Source organism: Parambassis ranga, chromosome 5 (genome assembly GCF_900634625.1).
Source record: "Parambassis ranga chromosome 5, fParRan2.1, whole genome shotgun sequence".
In the NCBI taxonomy this organism is placed as follows: domain Eukaryota; kingdom Metazoa; phylum Chordata; class Actinopteri; family Ambassidae; genus Parambassis; species Parambassis ranga.
This window is the reverse complement of record NC_041026.1, coordinates 288,738-308,642: the sequence shown is the minus strand read 5'-3', so window position 1 is coordinate 308,642 and position 19,905 is coordinate 288,738. Positions and strand designations below refer to the sequence as shown.

The following is a 19,905-nucleotide window of genomic DNA, read 5'->3' as shown; positions in this document are numbered from 1 at the left end:
GGTGCAGAGGCTCGGCTGCTTCCTTCATGACTTCACTCTCAGCTCCTGGTGCTGCTGCAGAAATGATTCTTATTGTCCACCTGCTTCAGGACAGAGGCTTTGACCCTCTGTTCACAGAGCTCAGGTCACATGTATTAACTCTTAATGTGCTGCCAGTGCACATGGAGCCCTGTCAGTCTAACATGGAGGACAGGCTGTGGCTGAAGCTGCAGCTCTCTGTGAGACAGGAAGAGCTTCAACACAACAGCTGCTGATTTACACTGAAAGGGTTGTACAGCTCAGACACACGGGAAGAGAGAGAGTCTGTGTGTGTGTGTCACATAAAAACCCCCGTGACACACACCGTGTTCCGTGACGTCTCGTCCCACTCCCCATGTGCTGCAGGGGAACAGCTGTGTTTAAGTTCACAGCCTGTTCTGTATTAACAGAAGCGGTTTATAATATGACACGTTGACTCTGCAGCACGCTGAAACACAGTCGCTCTGTGGATCTGTGTCTTTGTTTACTGTAGGTTCATAGTTGTTAGGGTGATAATTCAGAGTAAACATCAGCTCAGTAAACGCTGAACAAAAGAACAAGATGGAGGAGTTTCTGCTGCTCCACCCTGAATGAGGAAGTGGTTTCACAGAGCGGCTGTGAACAGACTGTCACACACATGCAGACAAAGAGCAGCAGGAGGCTGCATGTTCCTGAGACTGTAGAACACAGCAGAACCATGTCAGCTGTGCTTCAATACAGCAGAGTCTGGCTGGGGTTCACAGTTAGACACACAAAACCCTGTGACACACAAAAACCCTGTGACACACAAAAACCCTGTGACACACAAAATCCCCTGTGAGTCCCTCTGTCCTCAGGACTCCTCTGTCCCTGTGAGGGGTGAGTGTCCTCAGGACTCCTCTGTCCCTGTGTGGGGTGAGACCAGGGACCATCGGCCTTCTTTCTGTTTCTGTTCATGTCACTTTGGTAAGATCAGTCTCTGTTTGTTGTGTCGACATATTTAGCTGTGAGTGTGGGGGAGGTTCATTTCCTGGAGCTGAGAGCAGCAACTGCAGTTCCTGTAAACACATTCTGATCTTGTGATTATAATGATGAACACGTTGAACAGTCAGATCAGTGTTTGAGTTTCATTTCTGTAGAAACGAACCTGAGAGCTGAGTCTGCCAGGACGACAACAACACACCCAGAGAGCCCGCCCCCTGCTGGATCAGTGCCAGCCTGTTTCTATTCTCCGGGATGAAAACCTGTTAGTAAGGTGTGGTTCAGACCCGAGCAGCCGCCTGTGTGTGTTTTTAACCCTGCTGCAGCCAGTGGTGGGTCTACAGCAGGTCATGTTGTGTGGTGTGTAAAGGGTTAAAAACTCTAAAACCTGTTTCTGTACTTTACTTAGAAACCTGACACTTCCTGGTCCAGACTGGAAACACCCTGCGGCGGCTGCTGGGTGAGACACAGGCTGAGACACAGGCTTTGAATTTCAAATATGGAGCAAACGTCCTCATCAGACACGACCTTCAGGGCTCACAGTCTGCTCTGTCCACTGTGTGAGGACGTGTTTATATCTAGTCACTGTTTAAAATGTCTGAGGGTTAAAAGTCCTTTTATGTCAGGCTGAATCACTGAGATGTGAGGGTTAATGTGAGAGGAAGTGTCCCTCACAAAGACAGCTGAACCTCTGTGTGTGTGTCTGTCTGTGTGTGTGTGTGTGTGTGTGTGTCTGTGTGTGTGTGTGTCTGTGAGAGTTTGTGTGTGTGTCTGTGCTGCCGCCATTTTGTGAGCTGTTGTCTCAGCCTGTTGACTCAGAGAGAGGCACCGCCTCCTCACATTCTCAGACTTGTATTTTTACCGTCTGAGGAACTTTTAAAAAATTCCAAACAGGAAGAAGAAGAAGAAGAAGAGAAGAAGAAGAAGAGAGGAAAGAAGAAGAAGAAGAAGAAGAATGTGTCCACATGTTTGATATGAAGTCAGATCACTTTATTTGTTTTTTCCTCACAGACTGACAAACTGAAGCTGCTGTGCTGCCCCCTGCTGGCTGAAACTTCATCAGTCACTCATGGTCACACACACTCACACTCACACTCACACACACACACACACACACACACACACACACACACACGTCCTGCATGTCCACAGGAAGCAGCAGACAGACATAAAGTGTCACTTTGCTGCTGAAAATGTGTCATAAACAGAAATCATGTTTAAACTCAGAGCTGCAGCAGGAAACAGAGCTGAGGTGATCCAGACTCCCAGAATGCACTGCTCCAAACAGCCAATCAGAGGCTTCAGGCAGTTTAATCTCTGACAGACGGAGCGTAACTCATATGTTCATTCAAAGTTTTCTGACATTAGATTTATAATTTAAAGGAACAGACCTCTGTTAAGAAGTTTATTTAAGATCAAACTATTTCTGACTTCATGGTTGTTCCTGGTTGTGTGTTTTTGTAGTTCTTTGTAGTTCTTCTTGTGTTCCTGTGTGGTCCTGTTTCCTGTTTTATTCTGAAAGTCCTGTCTCCTGGTGTGTGTCTGTGTGTGTGTTCCCGCCTCTGGTGACTGTGTCCCCCCTGTGTCTCTGCCTTGTTAACCCCGTGTCTCCTGGGTTCTTGTCAGTTGTTTGTATTGTTCCTCAGTCGTTATGTTGTGGTGTAGTTTGTGTTTTGTTTGTTTTGTTAATAGAAAGCTGAATCCTCTGCCTGCCTCCTTAAGGCTGCCCAGCAAGGAGCGACACACACCAGTGAGTGCATGGAGCCGATGCAGGTAACGTGCCTTGCCCAAGGATGATCATGATGGTGATGATGGAGGTCTGCTGCCCCCTGCTGCAGCTTTCTGTCACTGCTCAGTGGTCCAGCAGGTTAAAGCAGCTCAGGAGAAGCTGTCAGTGGTGATGATGATGATGATGGTCTCAGTGATGATGATGATGATGATGGTGGTCTCAGTGATGATGATGATGATGGTGGTCTCAGTGATGATGATGATGATGGTGGTCTCAGTGATGATGATGATGATGGTGATGGTGCTCTCAGTGATGGTGGTCTCAGTGATGATGATGATGATGATGATGGTGGTCTCAGTGATGATGATGATGATGGTGGTCTCAGTGATGATGATGATGATGGTGATGGTGCTCTCAGTGATGGTGGTCTCAGTGATGATGATGATGATGATGATGGTGGTCTCAGTGATGATGATGTCACAGAGCAGCAGCCTCGTCCTACAGACGCCTGGAACTAAACTGGAACATGTGTTCATGCTGAACTGACCTGAGACACCAGCAGCTGAGAAGTCCTCACAGGCAGACTGTTGTCATCCTTCCTGTCACATGATCCGTCAGTGTGCTCTCATTGGTCAGCTCCATCCTGTCTGCAGTCAGAGTGTGTGCAGCATCACTCAGGGATTCAGACAGAGACTCTCTTGAGTGTTGGTCATGTGACTGCTGCTCACAGTGACTCCATCATGGCTTCCTGCTGAGTGTGTGTTTGAGCTCAGACTGAAGTCTCTGAGTGTTTGTTCTGTTTGTAGTGTGCGGTTGTGGTTTGTGTGTGTTGTGTATCTGCACTGAAGACAGGTGTGTGTCGGTGAGCCACAACCAGACAAGAAGCAGACACAGAACCACAGAGGAGGAGTCAGAGTTTATTGATCCCACTGAGAGCCACCGATCATCAGATTATAACACACACACACACACACACACACACACACACACACACACACACACACACACACACACACACACACAGTGCTGCAGCTGGACTCAGAGTCTGGACTGATGGATCACTTCACTGCAGAGTAGAGGACGTCTGGCTCAGGTGGACGCTCTGAACACAGAGAGAGAGGTGGTACAAGGTGAGGAGAAGCAGCTCATAAAAGTCTAATTATGAAGAAGCTGCATGTAGGGGGCGCTCAGGAGACTCCAGCTCCTCAAACATGTAAAGTTAGAACATGATCCTGTTTCATCATAATCATCAGACCATCAGTTACCAGTGGTTATGTAGTGCCCCCTGTGGCCGTATGCATGAAGTGCATACTCAAGTTTGCTTGGAGAGGGATTTATTTATTAAGCTAGGTGTAAACAGTTAGCTCTGATGTAGCTACACTACATTGACTTGTTGTTGTTTATCAATCATTAACTGTTCAGAGTTGATGGAAAGCTAACAGTGAGCTAGCTGACTAGCTAACAGCACATGGAGGTCAGAGTCTGAGCGTCTTAAAGGGACAGTTCACAGATCAGTGTCAGCTGTACCTCTGCTCCTCTGCTGATTGATGACGACTCGTCCATAAGAGACGTCTCCTGTCCTCACTGCTGAGTACACTGCAGCTGGATCACACTCTGCACACACACACACACACACACACACAGAGTATAAATACTAATGAGGTCAGTGTTAACATGTCCGTTTTTCTCTGTAACAGGAAGAGATGCCCACAGAGCTTCACCTCTGTCAACACAGAGTTTTTTCCACCCTTTGTCACCATGAACACACAGAGACGACAACTGAATGGAAACATCAGCAGGAAGTTGAGCTGTGGTTTCTCGCTCCGGTTTAAAGATACAAAATGATCAGGTGTGTAATGGTCAGTTCGAGCTGCAGAAACCACACACATGCCTCCACGACATGCAGAGGCACAACGTCTGTTGTGGGTTAGTTCAACAACAACAGTAGAGACTGAACTAATGAACACAAAATGAGATTATAACACAATGAGATTATAACACAATGGGATTATAACAAACTGTGGGATTATAACACAATGGATTATACACAATGGGATTATAACACAATGAGATTATATAAACTGTGGGAATTAAAGAGGATTAGAATCAGAAATCAAATTTTAAAATTAAAAAAACAAGTAGCAGAATCATGATAAATCATGACAATGCAAAGACTTCCTGGTTAGAGAGAGGAGCAGCTTACCTCTGGTCTTTGACTTGTCTCTCTGCTGTTTGATGATGACTTGTCCATAAGTGACGTCTCCTGTCCTCACTGCTGAGTACACTGCAGCTGGATCACACTCTGCACACACACACGATGGTGATACTGAGTATTGACCACAGAGCTGCACTTTGTCACCATGAACACAGACTATCATTCAGCAGGAAGCTGTCGTTCCACACACAGTCTGAAAACACCCAAACAATTCTCATCAGTATGAACGGTCAGTTAGAAAACACAGTTTGGACTAAACACAAAGACACACACTGTACATTTAAAACCAACAAATGTCTGTAACACCCCAACAGACAGTGGGGAGATCTGATTGGCTGATGACTGTGTCCAGCTCAGTGTATTGCTGTGCATTGTCCCTGTACAAGTACAACTATAGCGCCACCATATGTTTGTATTACACTGGATCATGTTAGTCATTCATGGTTTGACAGTGATAAGTAATGAGTATGCTAATGTTAGCCAGTTAGCTAGAACAGAGTGCCTCACTTTGAAGTTGTTTGTCAAATGAACTGATTGAAGTAAGTAGTCATACATCACTGACTGTAGCCGCCTAGCTGTAGCTTAGCCACACCATGTTATTTACAAACAGCAGGCTAACTGATTAGCATTAGGCTGTTAGCTGCTGGGGTCCTCTCAGTGTTTCACTACATTATGTGCAGACAGCCTGATGAAGCTCTGAGTGTTTCAGGTCAGATTACATTGATCAATCAGTAGAAATGATTGATCTGAATGACTTGATCAGGAGACATGAGCTGTCTGATGTCCATGCAGCAGCTGTGGTCCCATGTTTGTTCCATGTAACTCTGAAGCTGCAGGGCTGATGCTGTTACCTCGGCTCCGCTATTGGCTGCTGCTGTAATATCTGCAGGTCGCTGTACGTGATGTCATCACTTCCTGCTTCTTGAGCTGAGATGAAGCAAAGAGAAGAAGAACTCACTGAGAACATGACGGACATTTGAGACAGGACACAGAGAGACATCCAGGACGTTGTGTCTCACCTGCAGGTTTACTACAAACACCACGTCCCTCAGGACCAGGACCAGGACCAGGACCAGGAGAAGACCACCAGTGACAGATGGCCCACAAGTGAGATGGGGGAAAGGTGTAGGTGCAGTGGTTGTTGTTGTTGTTGTTGTTGTTGTTGTTGTTGTTGTCAGGGGTCTCCCTGAAATGATCAAACATCAGAGTGACTCTGTGAACGTGAGACCTGCTGCAGAGACACAGACAGGTGGAGCTTCCTCACCTGTGACAGAGATCCAGCTGGGTGGAGACTCTCCATGACCGCTGATGTCACAGCTGTAGAGCCTTCATCAGAGCTGGAAACATGGAGGATGGTCATGTGACCTGCAGCTGAGGTGCTGAGGAGGGAGCCATCCTTTATAGAAAGCAGCTGGGAGGGTGGAGGCAAGGGGGCCTTGTTTTACAGGTCAGAGTGACGGGGTCTCCCCTCCATCACAGGGAGGACAGGACTCTGCAGGATCACTGCTCCACCTCCACACAGAGACACACTACAGCATTTCATGCAGACACACACAGCTTCATCAGCACTGAGTCCACAGGCTCATCTTACCAGAGACAGTCCGGTTGATGCTGCTGCTGGTCTGTCCCTGTCTGGACTCACACCAGTACACTCCACTGTCCCAGGGGGCCACGTAGCTCAACTTACAGGTAGAACCAGCTGGTTGTCCCCAGTCTTCACACGGAGTCCTGGAGTCTCTGGTGGTGTTTCTCCTCAGAGTCCATCCAGCAGAGCTGTCGTCCTCCTCACAGCTCAGAGACACAGAGTCTCCTTTAAACAGCTGAGAGCTGCTGGGACTCACCTTCAGACCAGCTGTGAGGACAGAGAGGACACATAACAAGGAGACATAAGAAGGAGACATAAGAAGGAGACATAACAAGGAGACATAAGAAGGAGACATAACAAGGAGACATAAGAAGGAGACACGTTCACTGACCGTAGTCTGAGGTGTAGCCTGAGGTGTAGCCTGCTGCTTGGTTGGAGCTGCAGCACAGCAGGGAGCTCAGCACTGCAGAGACATGTCAGTCAGTCACACTTGACCTGCAGCTGTTTTCGTGTCAGACAGTAACAGCCTGAGGTGCTGTACTCACCGAGCAGACAGCGTAGAGACGCTTCCTTCATTGTCGCTCTCAGCGATATGAACACTTTTCATTTTTGTTACTGACACAAAGTTAGGCCCCTCCCACTTCCTCAGTGTCTGAGTTTCTTCTATTCATACTGATGAAGTGCTGGATCCAAGAAATAAAAGACAATAAGAGTGAGGTTAGTCAGGCCGTCCTGTTGTTGAACAAATAGGAATAAAGGGAACACAGCCCAGTATGGCCACACACACACACACAGAATTAATCAACATCAACATCATCATCTGTGACATGAAGCCAGCGTAAATACTTAAATACAAAAGAACAAGTATCGATTCAAGGGGGGAAAGTGCACGAGGAGAGGCCAATGAAATTAGACCCAACAGGGCTAGCATGAGTGGGAGGGTGAGAGAGAGAGAGAGAGAGAGAGAGAGACAGAGAGAGACAGACAGAGAGAGAGACAGAGAGAGAGAGAGAGACAGAGACAGAGAGAGACAGAGAGAGAGAGAGAGAGAGAGAGACAGAGAGTTTTTTTTGAGTTTTTAAAACACCTTTATTCCAGATAAAGATCAGTTCATCAGTTCAACACGATCATATTTTATAAAAACACTGAATTGAAGGACAGCTGTCCGTCAACAACAGAACACACAGCTCTAGTAAAACACCACTTGGAGACAAACTCCTCCAAACTGTTCATGAGTGAATGGAACCTGAAGTCCACTTTCACTCTGGCCTTCACCAGGCCTCTAAACATGGCTGTGAGTCTACAAGCTGGATCCTCTTGTCCCTGCTCCTTCCTGCTCTTGTAGATGGCCAGTTTAGCCTGTCCCACCATGAAGTTTAAGAACTGCCAGGTTGCAGCGTTGTCTTTCTTGTACCCTGCTCCAAAGATAAAAGCGGTTTCAGTCCAGGGCACGCCACACCTTAGAAACACAGTCTTTAAAACACTGAAGAGACCAGAGAGTCTCCAACAGTCCAGGAAGCAGTGGAAGACCGTCTCTGGCTCGTCACAGAAAGGACATAAAACTGACACCGTGGGATTGACCTTATTGATAAAACTGTTCACAGCCAGCGCCCCCTGCAGGATCCTCCACTGCAGATCCCCAGTCCTTTTGTTGATGGGTGGCTTGTAGAGGACTCGCCACACTGGCTTACAGTCCTCCTTCGGGCTCAGTCTGGTCCTCCATACTGTGTCCGTTCTGTCCTTAAAGCGTCTCTGTTGAGAGCCTGGACACAGCCCCTGTACAGAGCTTTTCCATTCAGCATGTGCAGGCTGGGCACAGGTCCAGTTTTTGTGCCCACAGGTCCTGCTGGTTCAGTCTTTTCTAAAACCAAACCAAGGTCCGGGAAAGGGTCCGTACAGTCCGGGATTTCAACTCCATTAAAATAATCCAATAAAACGTCCTGCTCGTCCACACTCAGTCTCTCTGTCCACGTGTTTAAAATATTCCTGGTGTAGCGGTGGGACTTCAGGTCCAGTAGAGACGCCACTGTCTCCGTGTCATGGAACCCAGACCTGCAGCGTCTGCGATGTGTCTCAGCTTCACTGCGCCAGCCGAGATTAGTCTCTGGTTGAGGCCTGGTCTGCTGGAATCCTGGATGTCCAGACGAGCTCCGTGGATCAGCGGCTCCTCCAGAATCCAGAAGAGAGAGGCCGCAGGTCCTATCTTTGCCATTTAAAAAGAGTCCATGCTCTAAAGAGTCCTGATAAAAGGAGGCAGATCATGCAGTGGTATAAAAGCACAGTCTGTTAAAAACACTGATGCACCCAGACCAGCCACCCTCCTTAAAACTGAGCCCATCAGAGGCCTCCAGACCACATCCTCATTCCTGTGAGGAACCTCTGGATATACTGCAGTCTAAAAACTGCTGTTCTGCTCACTAGGTGCACCAGTCCTTGTCCCCCTTCCTCTTTGGGCAGGTACAGTACACTCTGATGGACCCAGTGCAGATTATCCCAGAAAAAATTCAAACATATTTTTGCACCCTCTCTAACAGACCAGCAGGGGGCTCCAAACATTTCAACTGGTGCCAGAGGGTGGAAGCCACCAGATTATTGATAATTAAAACCCGCCCTCTGTAGGACATCTGGGCAATAACCACCTCCACTTTGCTAGCCTGCCCTCCACCTTCTCCACCACCCCCTCCCAGTTCTTCTGCACTGTTTGGTCATTGCCCAGATAGACTCCCAGGTACTTCAGGCCCCCCCCTCTTCCAGCTTAATCCTCCAGGTAGACGAGGGAGACCTTTAGACCATTTCCCCACAGCTAGAGCCTCGCTCTTAGCCCAGTTCACTTTTGCAGACGAGACTTTTCCAAAGGTTTCAACTATTGTCCCCAAGGTTGTTTCATCATCTTGGTTTTTTACAATGACAATAACGTCGTCTGCGTAGGCAGATGAAATAAAAACAGTGTCAGAACCAGGTAAAACCAGACCAGAGATAAAGAGCGGACATTATGTAAAAAAGGCTCGATGGCCAGTGCATACAACATGCCAGACATGGAGCAGCCTTGTCTGACACCTCGGCTCACCTTAAAAGGTCGACACAGGTTGCCGTTGATTTTCAGCACACTCTCAATGTCTGCGTACAAAACCTGAATCTTGGCAATAAAATCAGGGCTGAGGCCGAACCTCTGCAGAACCTTCCAGAGGTAACGGTGCTCCACCCGATCAAAAGCCTTTTCCTGATCTAAGGAAATCAGACCAGCATCAACCCCCAATGAGCCAGAGGTGTCCAAAAGATCCCGAATCAATGACACGTTGTCAATGATGGACCTGCCAGGCACACAGTATGTCTGAGACTGATGGGTAACTTGGTCCATCACCCTCTTTAGCCTGTTAGCTAGGACCTTTGATAGCAGTTTATAATCCGTGCACAGCAGGGACACCGGCCTCCAGTTCTTAATGTCCTGTAGATCTCCTCTTTTTGGCAGCAGAGTGAGCACCGCCCTCCTGCAGCTCTGCGGCAGTTGACAGTCATAAAAGCTCTCATTAAAAACATCCAGAATGTCCTCCCTCAGTTCAGGCCAAAACGCTTTGTAGAACTCTGAGGGGAGACCGTCGATCCCTGGAGCCTTCCCTCCCTGCAGGCTCTGCAGGGCTGTGAACAATTCCTCTGCGGTCAGGGGAGCCTCCAGGTCTTTGTTGTCCTCCTGTGAGACTCTGGGCAGGCCACTGCAGAAAGCACTGAATGTGTCCTCATCCTCCTTGTACTCGCTGTCATATAGTCCAGAATAAAAATCCACTGCTCTCTGGCAGATGTCCCTTCCTCCCGTCAACAGCTGCCCAGAAGGTGAACGCAGAGCGTGGATGAACCTGCTCTGCCCGTTCTTCTTCTCTAGATTGAAGAAAAACTTTGATGGGGAGTCCATCAGTGCAGCAGTCTGGAAACGAGACCGCACCAAGGCTCCCTGTGCTTTAGTGCCCAGCAGGTCTGCCAGCATGGCTTTTTTGCACTTGAGGTCTTCAAAACAGCCCCCTTTTCCTGTGGACTCTGCAGAAGTTTGCAGTTCCACTATTTCAATCTCCAGATCTCTCATAGATTTGGTGATGTCACGGGAGACATTGAGAGTGTGCTGCTGACAAAACTGCTTAATCTGGACTTTCCCACAATCCCACCACTGCTTCAGCGAGGAGAACTCTGCTTTTCTTGTTTTAAAAGTTTTCCAGAAGAACATAAAATTCTCTTTAAAATGAGTGTCCAGTAACAGAGCAGTGTTAAAATGCCAGTAAGCAGACCTATGCTTTACCTTAGCAATGAACACATTACAGGACAGCAGCGAATGGTCTGAAAACCCCACAGGAATGATTCTGCACCCTTTAAAAATGTTAAAATGATGCTTAAAACAGTAAAACCGGTCTAATCTGGCCATGGAGAAGAAGTCCTCTCTCCTCTGGACCCAGGTGTACTGTCTGTGGCTGCCGTGCAGCTCCCTCCACACATCGGTCAGCCCATGAGCCTCCACCAGCTGCTTCATGGCCTGTTTGGAAGCAGCATGAGGCTCACAGTGGTTTCTGTCCATCTGATCGTTCTCTGTGCAGTTAAAATCTCCTCCTAAGAATAAAAACTCTTCAGGGCCACACTGACTTAAAACTACACTGAGTCTGTTTAAAAGCTGGACTCTTCCTGGTCCTGCATTTGAAGCATACACATTAATAAAAACAACCGTAAAGCGCTCATACTTGGCTCTGACCACCATCAGCCTGCCCTCCATCACTTCTTCCACTGTGTGGGACTCAGGCAGGAAGTTTCTAGAGAAAAGCAGAGCTACTCCTCCACTGGTGCTGTTCAGATGGCTTAAAACCAGCTCCCCGTCCCACTCCCTCCTCCAGTCTGTCTCATTTAAAGTGTCGCTGTGCGTTTCCTGAACCAGCATTACATCAATGTGTTTAACCCTGACCAGTTCAAACAGGTTTGCCCTCTTCCTCACATCTCTGGCTCCATTAACATTCAGTGTGGCGACCCTGAGATCACTCATGGCTCTTAATGTGAGGAGGAGCAGACAGGACAGGGCCGTCAGCACACACACTGTCCTACAGAGCTGGAAGACTGTCATCATGACGGAGCTCCTGTTTGACTCTGAGGATTAGCTTCTTCAGTCTGTACAGCTCCTGTCAGTGTAGCCCCCTTTACCCCGGCTTCTGATCTGAGACCTCACACATGTTAAAAACAGCTCTTTGTCTGGGAAGAAATCCTCCACCTTCACCTTCTTCATGTTCTTTGTGGTCTGCAGGAAGATTTTCACCTGCTGTACACTGTACACACAGTCCTGCTGTGAGGAGGCCGACGTCTGAGAGTCAGTCTGACTCTCCTCCTCCTCCTCCTCCTCCTCCTCTCCCATGCTAGACTCAGGTTCCAGTGGTCCTTCCTGCTGTTGTAACTCATGTTCACTCACTGCACCTCTTCTGCTCTGACAAACACTGCTCTCATTGAGCTGTTTTCTATGAAGGGCAGGAACTCTGAAAAGGTTCTCTTCCTTTGGGTCTTCCTCAGTGACCCCATCTCCATCCTCTGCTGGTTTATTTAATTCACTTACTTCTGTTGTTTTCTCAGTTTGATCAGTTTTACTCTGTTCATCTGTTCCTTGTTCGTCCTGTCTCTCATGCACCTGTCCTCTGTCTTCCTGTCCTTGTTTGTCCCTCTGAGGCCTTTCAGCAGAGGCCTCCTTCTCAGGGCAGTCTCTGACTATGTGCCCCTCTTCTCCACACCCAAAGCACTTCATGGATCCAGTGTTAACAAACACAGTGTAATCAAAATCCTCCACTTTGATGTGAAACACTAAATTCAGCTCCTCGTCTTTCTTTGACGGGATCATGAAGACTTGTCTCCTGTGAGACACGACATGCTTCAGGAGCGGAGACCTGCACCCTGAAGACAGCTTCCTGATCGGGGAGACTATCTTCCCGTGTCTCGCCAGCTCCCTCAGCAGAAACTCATCGCTGATGAACGGTGGAACATTCGATACGATCACTCTCTTTGCCGGTGTACTCAGCGGTGCCACCGGCACAAACACGTCATTGATCACGACGCCGCTTTCTACCAGTCTGTTCGCTTTAGCGACGTCATCCACAAAAATCACCACAGCGCCGTTCATCCGAGCCGCGGACTTAACGCTGTCATACCCCACTGCTTTCCCCACAGCCAGCCCGCAGTGCTCCACAGAGCAGGGGAAGGACGGGGACACTTTCACACCGTGCTTCCTGGTGAGTTTGGTGACTCCATACCGGCGTCTCAGCACGGCGAGACGCCGACCCACCACACACCACACCAACCCCCCGAAAAACCCTCTAAATCTCCAAAACAACCCGATCTACAAAAAACACAAACTCACTAAATTCAATATTACATAGAAAAAGAAAAAAACTAGAAACCACTCGCAATGCTCTCAGTCACTGCTCAGCGTGCTCCCTCCGTCCACTCAGGGAGAGAGAGAGACAGAGACAGAGAGAGAGACAGACAGAGACAAAGAGAGACAGAGAGAGAGAGAGAGAGAGACAGAGAGAGAGAGAGAGAGAGAGACAGAGAGAGAGACAGAGAGAGAGAGAGAGGAGAGAGAGAGAGATTGAGACAGAGAGAGACAGAGAGAGAGAGAGACAGAGAGAGTTTTGAGTTTTTAAAACACCTTTATTCCAGATAAAGATCAGTTCATCAGTTCAACACGATCATATTTTATAAAAACACTGAATTGAAGGACAGCTGTCCGTCAACAACAGAACACACAGCTCTAGTAAAACACCACTTGGAGACAAACTCCTCCAAACTGTTCATGAGTGAATGGAACCTGAAGTCCACCTTCACTCTGGCCTTCACCAGGCCTCTAAACATGGCTGTGAGTCTACAAGCTGGATCCTCTGGTCCCTGCTCCTTCCTGCTCTTGTAGATCGCCAGTTTAGCCTGTCCCACCATGAAGTTTAAGAACTGCCAGGTTGCAGCGTTGTCTTTCTTGTACCCTGCTCCAAAGATAAAAGCGGTTTCAGTCCAGGGCACGCCACACCTTAGAAACACAGTCTTTAAAACACTGAAGAGACCAGAGAGTCTCCAACAGTCCAGGAAGCAGTGGAAGACCGTCTCTGGCTCGTCACAGAAAGGACATAAAACTGACACCGTGGGATTGACCTTATTGATAAAACTGTTCACAGCCAGCGCCCCCTGCAGGATCCTCCACTGCAGATCCCCAGTCCTTTTGTTGATGGGTGGCTTGTAGAGGACTCGCCACACTGGCTTACAGTCCTCCTTCGGGCTCAGTCTGGTCCTCCATACTGTGTCCGTTCTGTCCTTTAAAGCGTCTCTGTTGAGAGCCTGGACACAGCCCCTGTACAGAGCTTTTCCATTCAGCATGTGCAGGCTGGGCACAGGTCCAGTTTTTGTGCCCACAGGTCCTGCTGGTTCAGTCTTTTCTAAAACCAAACCAAGGTCCGGGAAAGGGTCCGTACAGTCCGGGATTTCAACTCCATTAAAATAATCCAATAAAACGTCCTGCTCGTCCACACTCAGTCTCTTTGTCCACGTGTTTAAAATATTCCTGGTGTAGCGGTGGGACTTCAGGTCCAGTAGAGACGCCACTGTCTCCGTGTCATGGAACCCCAGACCTGCAGCGTCTGCGATGTGTCTCAGCTTCACTGCGCCAGCCGAGATTAGTCTCTGGTTGAGGCCTGGTCTGCTGGAATCCTGGATGTCCAGACGAGCTCCGTGGATCAGCGGCTCCTCCAGAATCCAGAAGAGAGAGGCCGCAGGTCCTAGTCTTTGCCATTTAAAAAGAGTCCATGCTCTAAAGAGTCCCTGATAAAAAGGAGGCAGATCATGCAGTGGTATAAAAGCACAGTCTGTTAAAAACACTGATGCACCCAGACCAGCCACCCTCCTTAAAACTGAGCCCATCAGAGGCCTCCAGACCACATCCTCATTTCCTGTGAGGAACCTCTGGATATACTGCAGTCTAAAAGCTGCTGTTCTGCTCACTAGGTGCACCAGTCCTTGTCCCCCTTCCTCTTTGGGCAGGTACAGTACACTCTGATGGACCCAGTGCAGATTATCCCAGAAAAAATTCAAACATATTTTTTGCACCCTCTCTAACAGACCAGCAGGGGGCTCCAAACATTTCAACTGGTGCCAGAGGGTGGAAGCCACCAGATTATTGATAATTAAAACCCGCCCTCTGTAGGACATCTGTGGCAATAACCACCTCCACTTTGCTAGCCTGCCCTCCACCTTCTCCACCACCCCCTCCCAGTTCTTCTGCACTGTTTGGTCATTGCCCAGATAGACTCCCAGGTACTTCAGGCCCCCCCTCTTCCAGCTTAATCCTCCAGGTAGACGAGGGAGACCTTTAGACCATTTCCCCACAGCTAGAGCCTCGCTCTTAGCCCAGTTCACTTTTGCAGACGAGACTTTTCCAAAGGTTTCAACTATTGTCCCCAAGGTTGTTACATCATCTTGGTTTTTTACAATGACAATAACGTCGTCTGCGTAGGCAGATGAAATAAAAACAGTGTCAGAACCAGGTAAAACCAGACCAGAGATAAAAGAGCGAACATTATGTAAAAAAGGCTCGATGGCCAGTGCATACAACATGCCAGACATGGAGCAGCCTTGTCTGACACCTCGGCTCACCTTAAAAGGTCGACACAGGTTGCCGTTGATTTTCAGCACACTCTCAATGTCTGCGTACAAAACCTGAATCTTGGCAATAAAATCAGGGCTGAGGCCGAACCTCTCCAGAACCTTCCAGAGGTAACGGTGCTCCACCCGATCAAAAGCCTTTTCCTGGTCTAAGGAAATCAGACCAGCATCAACCCCCAATGAGCCAGAGGTGTCCAAAAGATCCCGAATCAATGACACGTTGTCAATGATGGACCTGCCAGGCACACAGTATGTCTGAGACTGATGGGTAACTTGGTCCATCACCCTCTTTAGCCTGTTAGCTAGGACCTTTGATAGCAGTTTATAATCCGTGCACAGCAGGGACACCGGCCTCCAGTTCTTAATGTCCTGTAGATCTCCTCTTTTTGGCAGCAGAGTGAGCACCGCCCTCCTGCAGCTCTGCGGCAGTTGACAGTCATAAAAGCTCTCATTAAAAACATCCAGAATGTCCTCCCTCAGTTCAGGCCAAAACGCTTTGTAGAACTCTGAGGGGAGACCGTCGATCCCTGGAGCCTTCCCTCCCTGCAGGCTCTGCAGGGCTGTGAACAATTCCTCTGCGGTCAGGGGAGCCTCCAGGTCTTTGTTGTCCTCCTGTGAGACTCTGGGCAGGCCACTGCAGAAAGCACCGAATGTGTCCTCATCCTCATTGTACTCGCTGTCATATAGTCCAGAATAAAAATCCACCGCTCTCTGGCAGATGTCCCTTCCTCCCGTCAACAGCTGCCCAGAAGGTGAACGCAGAGCGTGGATGAACCTGCTCTGCCCGTTCTTCTTCTCTAGATTGAAGAAAAACTTTGATGGGGAGTCCATCAGTGCAGCAGTCTGGAAACGAGACCGCACCAAGGCTCCCTGGGCTTTAGTGCCCAGCAGGTCTGCCAGCATGGCTTTTTTGCACTTGAGGTCTTCAAAACAGCCCCCTTTTCCTGTGGACTCTGCAGAAGTTTGCAGTTCCACTATTTCAATCTCCAGATCTCTCATAGATTTGGTGATGTCACGGGAGACATTGAGAGTGTGCTGCTGACAAAACTGCTTAATCTGGACTTTCCCACAATCCCACCACTGCTTCAGCGAGGAGAACTCTGCTTTTCTTGTTTTAAAAGTTTTCCAGAAGAACATAAAATTCTCTTTAAAATGAGTGTCCAGTAACAGAGCAGTGTTAAAATGCCAGTAAGCAGACCTATGCTTTACCTTAGCAATGAACACAGTACAGGACAGCAGCGAATGGTCTGAAAACCCCACAGGAATGATTCTGCACCCTTTAAAAATGTTAAAATGATGCTTAAAACAGTAAAACCGGTCTAATCTGGCCATGGAGAAGAAGTCCTCTCTCCTCTGGACCCAGGTGTACTGTCTGTGGCTGGCGTGCAGCTCCCTCCACACATCGGTCAGCCCATGAGCCTCCACCAGCTGCTTCATGGCCTGTTTGGAAGCAGCATGAGGCTCACAGTGGTTTCTGTCCATCTGATCGTTCTCTGTGCAGTTAAAATCTCCTCCTAAGAATAAAAACTCTTCAGGGCCACACTGACTTAAAACTACACTGAGTCTGTTTAAAAGCTGGACTCTTCCTGGTCCTGCATTTGAAGCATACACATTAATAAAAACAACCGTAAAGCGCTCATACTTGGCTCTGACCACCATCAGCCTGCCCTCCATCACTTCTTCCACTGTGTGGGACTCAGGCAGGAAGTTTCTAGAGAAAAGCAGAGCTACTCCTCCACTGGTGCTGTTCAGATGGCTTAAAACCAGCTCCCCGTCCCACTCCCTCCTCCAGTCTGTCTCATTTAAAGTGTCGCTGTGCGTTTCCTGAACCAGCATTACATCAATGTGTTTAACCCTGACCAGTTCAAACAGGTTTGCCCTCTTCCTCACATCTCTGGCTCCATTAACATTCAGTGTGGCGACCCTGAGATCACTCATGGCTCTTAATGTGAGGAGGAGCAGACAGGACAGGGCCGTCAGCACACACACTGTCCTACAGAGCTGGAAGACTGTCATCATGACGGAGCTCCTGTTTGACTCTGAGGATTAGCTTCTTCAGTCTGTACAGCTCCTGGTCAGTGTAGCCCCCTTTACCCCGGCTTCTGATCTGAGACCTCACACATGTTAAAAACAGCTCTTTGTCTGGGAAGAAATCCTCCACCTTCACCTTCTTCATGTTCTTTGTGGTCTGCAGGAAGATTTTCACCTGCTGTACACTGTACACACAGTCCTGCTGTGAGGAGGCCGACGTCTGAGAGTCAGTCTGACTCTCCTCCTCCTCCTCCTCCTCCTCCTCTCCCATGCTAGACTCAGGTTCCAGTGGTCCTTCCTGCTGTTGTAACTCATGTTCACTCACTGCACCTCTTCTGCTCTGACAAACACTGCTCTCATTGAGCTGTTTTCTATGAAGGGCAGGAACTCTGAAAAGGTTCTCTTCCTTTGGGTCTTCCTCAGTGACCCCATCTCCATCCTCTGCTGTTTTATTTAATTCACTTACTTCTGTTGTTTTCTCAGTTTGATCAGTTTTACTCTGTTCATCTGTTCCTTGTTCATCCTGTCTCTCATGCACCTGTCCTCTGTCTTCCTGTCCTTGTTTGTCCCTCTGAGGCCTTTCAGCAGAGGCCTCCTTCTCAGGGCAGTCTCTGACTATGTGCCCCTCTTCTCCACACCCAAAGCACTTCATGGATCCAGTGTTAACAAACACAGTGTAATCAAAGTCCTCCACTTTGATGTGAAACACTAAATTCAGCTCCTCGTCTTTCTTTGACGGGATCATGAAGACTTGTCTCCTGTGAGACACGACATGCTTCAGGAGCGGAGACCTGCACCCTGAAGACAGCTTCCTGATCGGGGAGACTATCTTCCCGTGTCTCGCCAGCTCCCTCAGCAGAAACTCATCGCTGATGAACGGTGGAACATTCGATACGATCACTCTCTTTGCCGGTGTACTCAGCGGTGCCACCGGCACAAACACGTCATTGATCACGACGCCGCTTTCTACCAGTCTGTTCGCTTTAGCGACGTCATCCACAAAAATCACCACAGCGCCGTTCATCCGAGCCGCGGACTTAACGCTGTCATACCCCACTGCTTTCCCCACAGCCAGCCCGCAGTGCTCCACAGAGCAGGGGAAGGACGGGGACACTTTCACACCGTGCTTCCTGGTGAGTTTGGTGAACTCCATACCGGCGTCTCAGCACGGCGAGACGCCGACCCACCACACACCACACCAACCCCCCGAAAAACCCTCTAAATCTCCAAAACAACCCGATCTACAAAAAACACAAACTCACTAAATTCAATATTACATAGAAAAAAGAAAAAAACTAGAAAACCACTCGCAATGCTCTCAGTCACTGCTCAGCGTGCTCCCTCCGTCCACTCAGGGAGAGAGAGAGAGAGAGAGGGAGAGAGAGAGAGAGAGAGAGGATGAAGGAGAGAGAGGATGAAGGAGAGAGAGAGAGGAGAGAGGAGAGAGAGAGAGATTGAGACAGAGAGAGACAGAGAGAGAGAGAGAGAGAGACAGAGAGAGAGAGAGACAGAGAGAGACAGAGAGAGAGAGAGAGAGAGCAGGAAGCTGTCGTTCCACACACAGTCTGAAAACACCAAACAATTCTCATCAGTATGAAGGGTCAGTTAGAAAACACAGTTTGGACTAAACACAAAGACACAAGCTGTGCAATTAAAACCAACAAATGTCTGTAACACCCCAACAGACAGTGGAGAGATCTGATTGGCTGATGACTGTGTCCAGCTCAGTGTATTGCTGTGCATTGTCCCTGTACAAGTACAACTATAGCGCCACCATATGTTTGTATTACACTGGATCATGTTAGTCCATTCATGTGTGACAGTGATAAGTAATGAGTAGGCTAATGTTAGCCAGTTAGCTAGAACAGAGCTGCCTCACTTTGAAGTTGTTTGTCAATCATGAAATGATCTGATGAAGTTAATGTAGCAACATCACTGACTGTAGCCGCCTAGCTGTAGCTTAGCCACACCATGTTATTTACAAACAGCAGCTAACTGATTAGCATTTAGGCTGTTAGCTGCTGGGGTCCTCTCAGTGTTTCACTACATTATGTGCAGACAGCTGATGAAGCTCTGAGTGTTTCAGTCAGATTACATTGATCAATCAGTAGAAATGATTGATCTGAATGATTGATCAGGAGACATGTAGCTGTCTGATGTCCATGCAGCAGCTGTGCGTCCATGTTTGTTCATGTAAACTCTGAGCTGCAGGGCTGATGCTGTTACCTCGGCTCCGTCTGATTGGCTGCTGCTGTAATATCTGCAGGTCGCTGTACGTGATGTCATCACTTCCTGCTTCTTGAGCTGAGATGAAGCAAAGAGAAGAAGAACTCACTGAGAACATGACGGACATTTGAGACAGGACACAGAGAGACGTCCAGACGTTTGTGTCTCACCTGCAGGTTTACTACAAACACCACGTCTCCTCAGGACCAGGACCAGGACCAGGACCAGGAGAAGACCACCAGAGACGGATGGCCACACAGTGAGATGGGGGAAAGGTGTAGGTGCAGTGGTTGTTGTTGTTGTTGTTGTTGTTGTTGTTGTTGTCAGGGGTCTCTCTGAAATGATCAAACATCAGAGTGACTCTGTGAACGTTGAGACCTGCTGCAGAGACACAGACAGGTGGAGCTCCTCACCTGTGACAGAGATCCAGCTGGGTGGAGACTCTCCATGACCGCTGATGTCACAGCTGTAGAGGCCTTCATCAGA

At 48.5% G+C, this 19,905-nt stretch overlaps 1 protein-coding gene across 1 annotated transcript in view; it reads right to left on the bottom strand.

Moving 5' to 3' along the window:
* Nucleotides 1–3,679: 3,679 nt before the first annotated feature.
* Nucleotides 3,680–19,905, bottom strand: part of LOC114436582 (uncharacterized) — a 16,538-nt gene continuing 312 nt past the window's right edge. Inside the window, exons 2-7 of the mRNA XM_028406908.1 lie at nucleotides 19,833–19,905; nucleotides 19,590–19,754; nucleotides 19,420–19,497; nucleotides 4,911–5,009; nucleotides 4,235–4,321; nucleotides 3,680–3,809 (exon numbers count right to left, since the gene is read on the bottom strand). The exon at nucleotides 19,833–19,905 is cut by the window's right edge and continues 190 nt beyond it. Of these exons, the coding sequence (XP_028262709.1) occupies nucleotides 3,766–3,809; nucleotides 4,235–4,321; nucleotides 4,911–5,009; nucleotides 19,420–19,497; nucleotides 19,590–19,754; nucleotides 19,833–19,905 (546 nt within the window). The 3' untranslated portion in view covers nucleotides 3,680–3,765. The remainder of the gene's footprint in view (nucleotides 3,810–4,234; nucleotides 4,322–4,910; nucleotides 5,010–19,419; nucleotides 19,498–19,589; nucleotides 19,755–19,832) is intronic.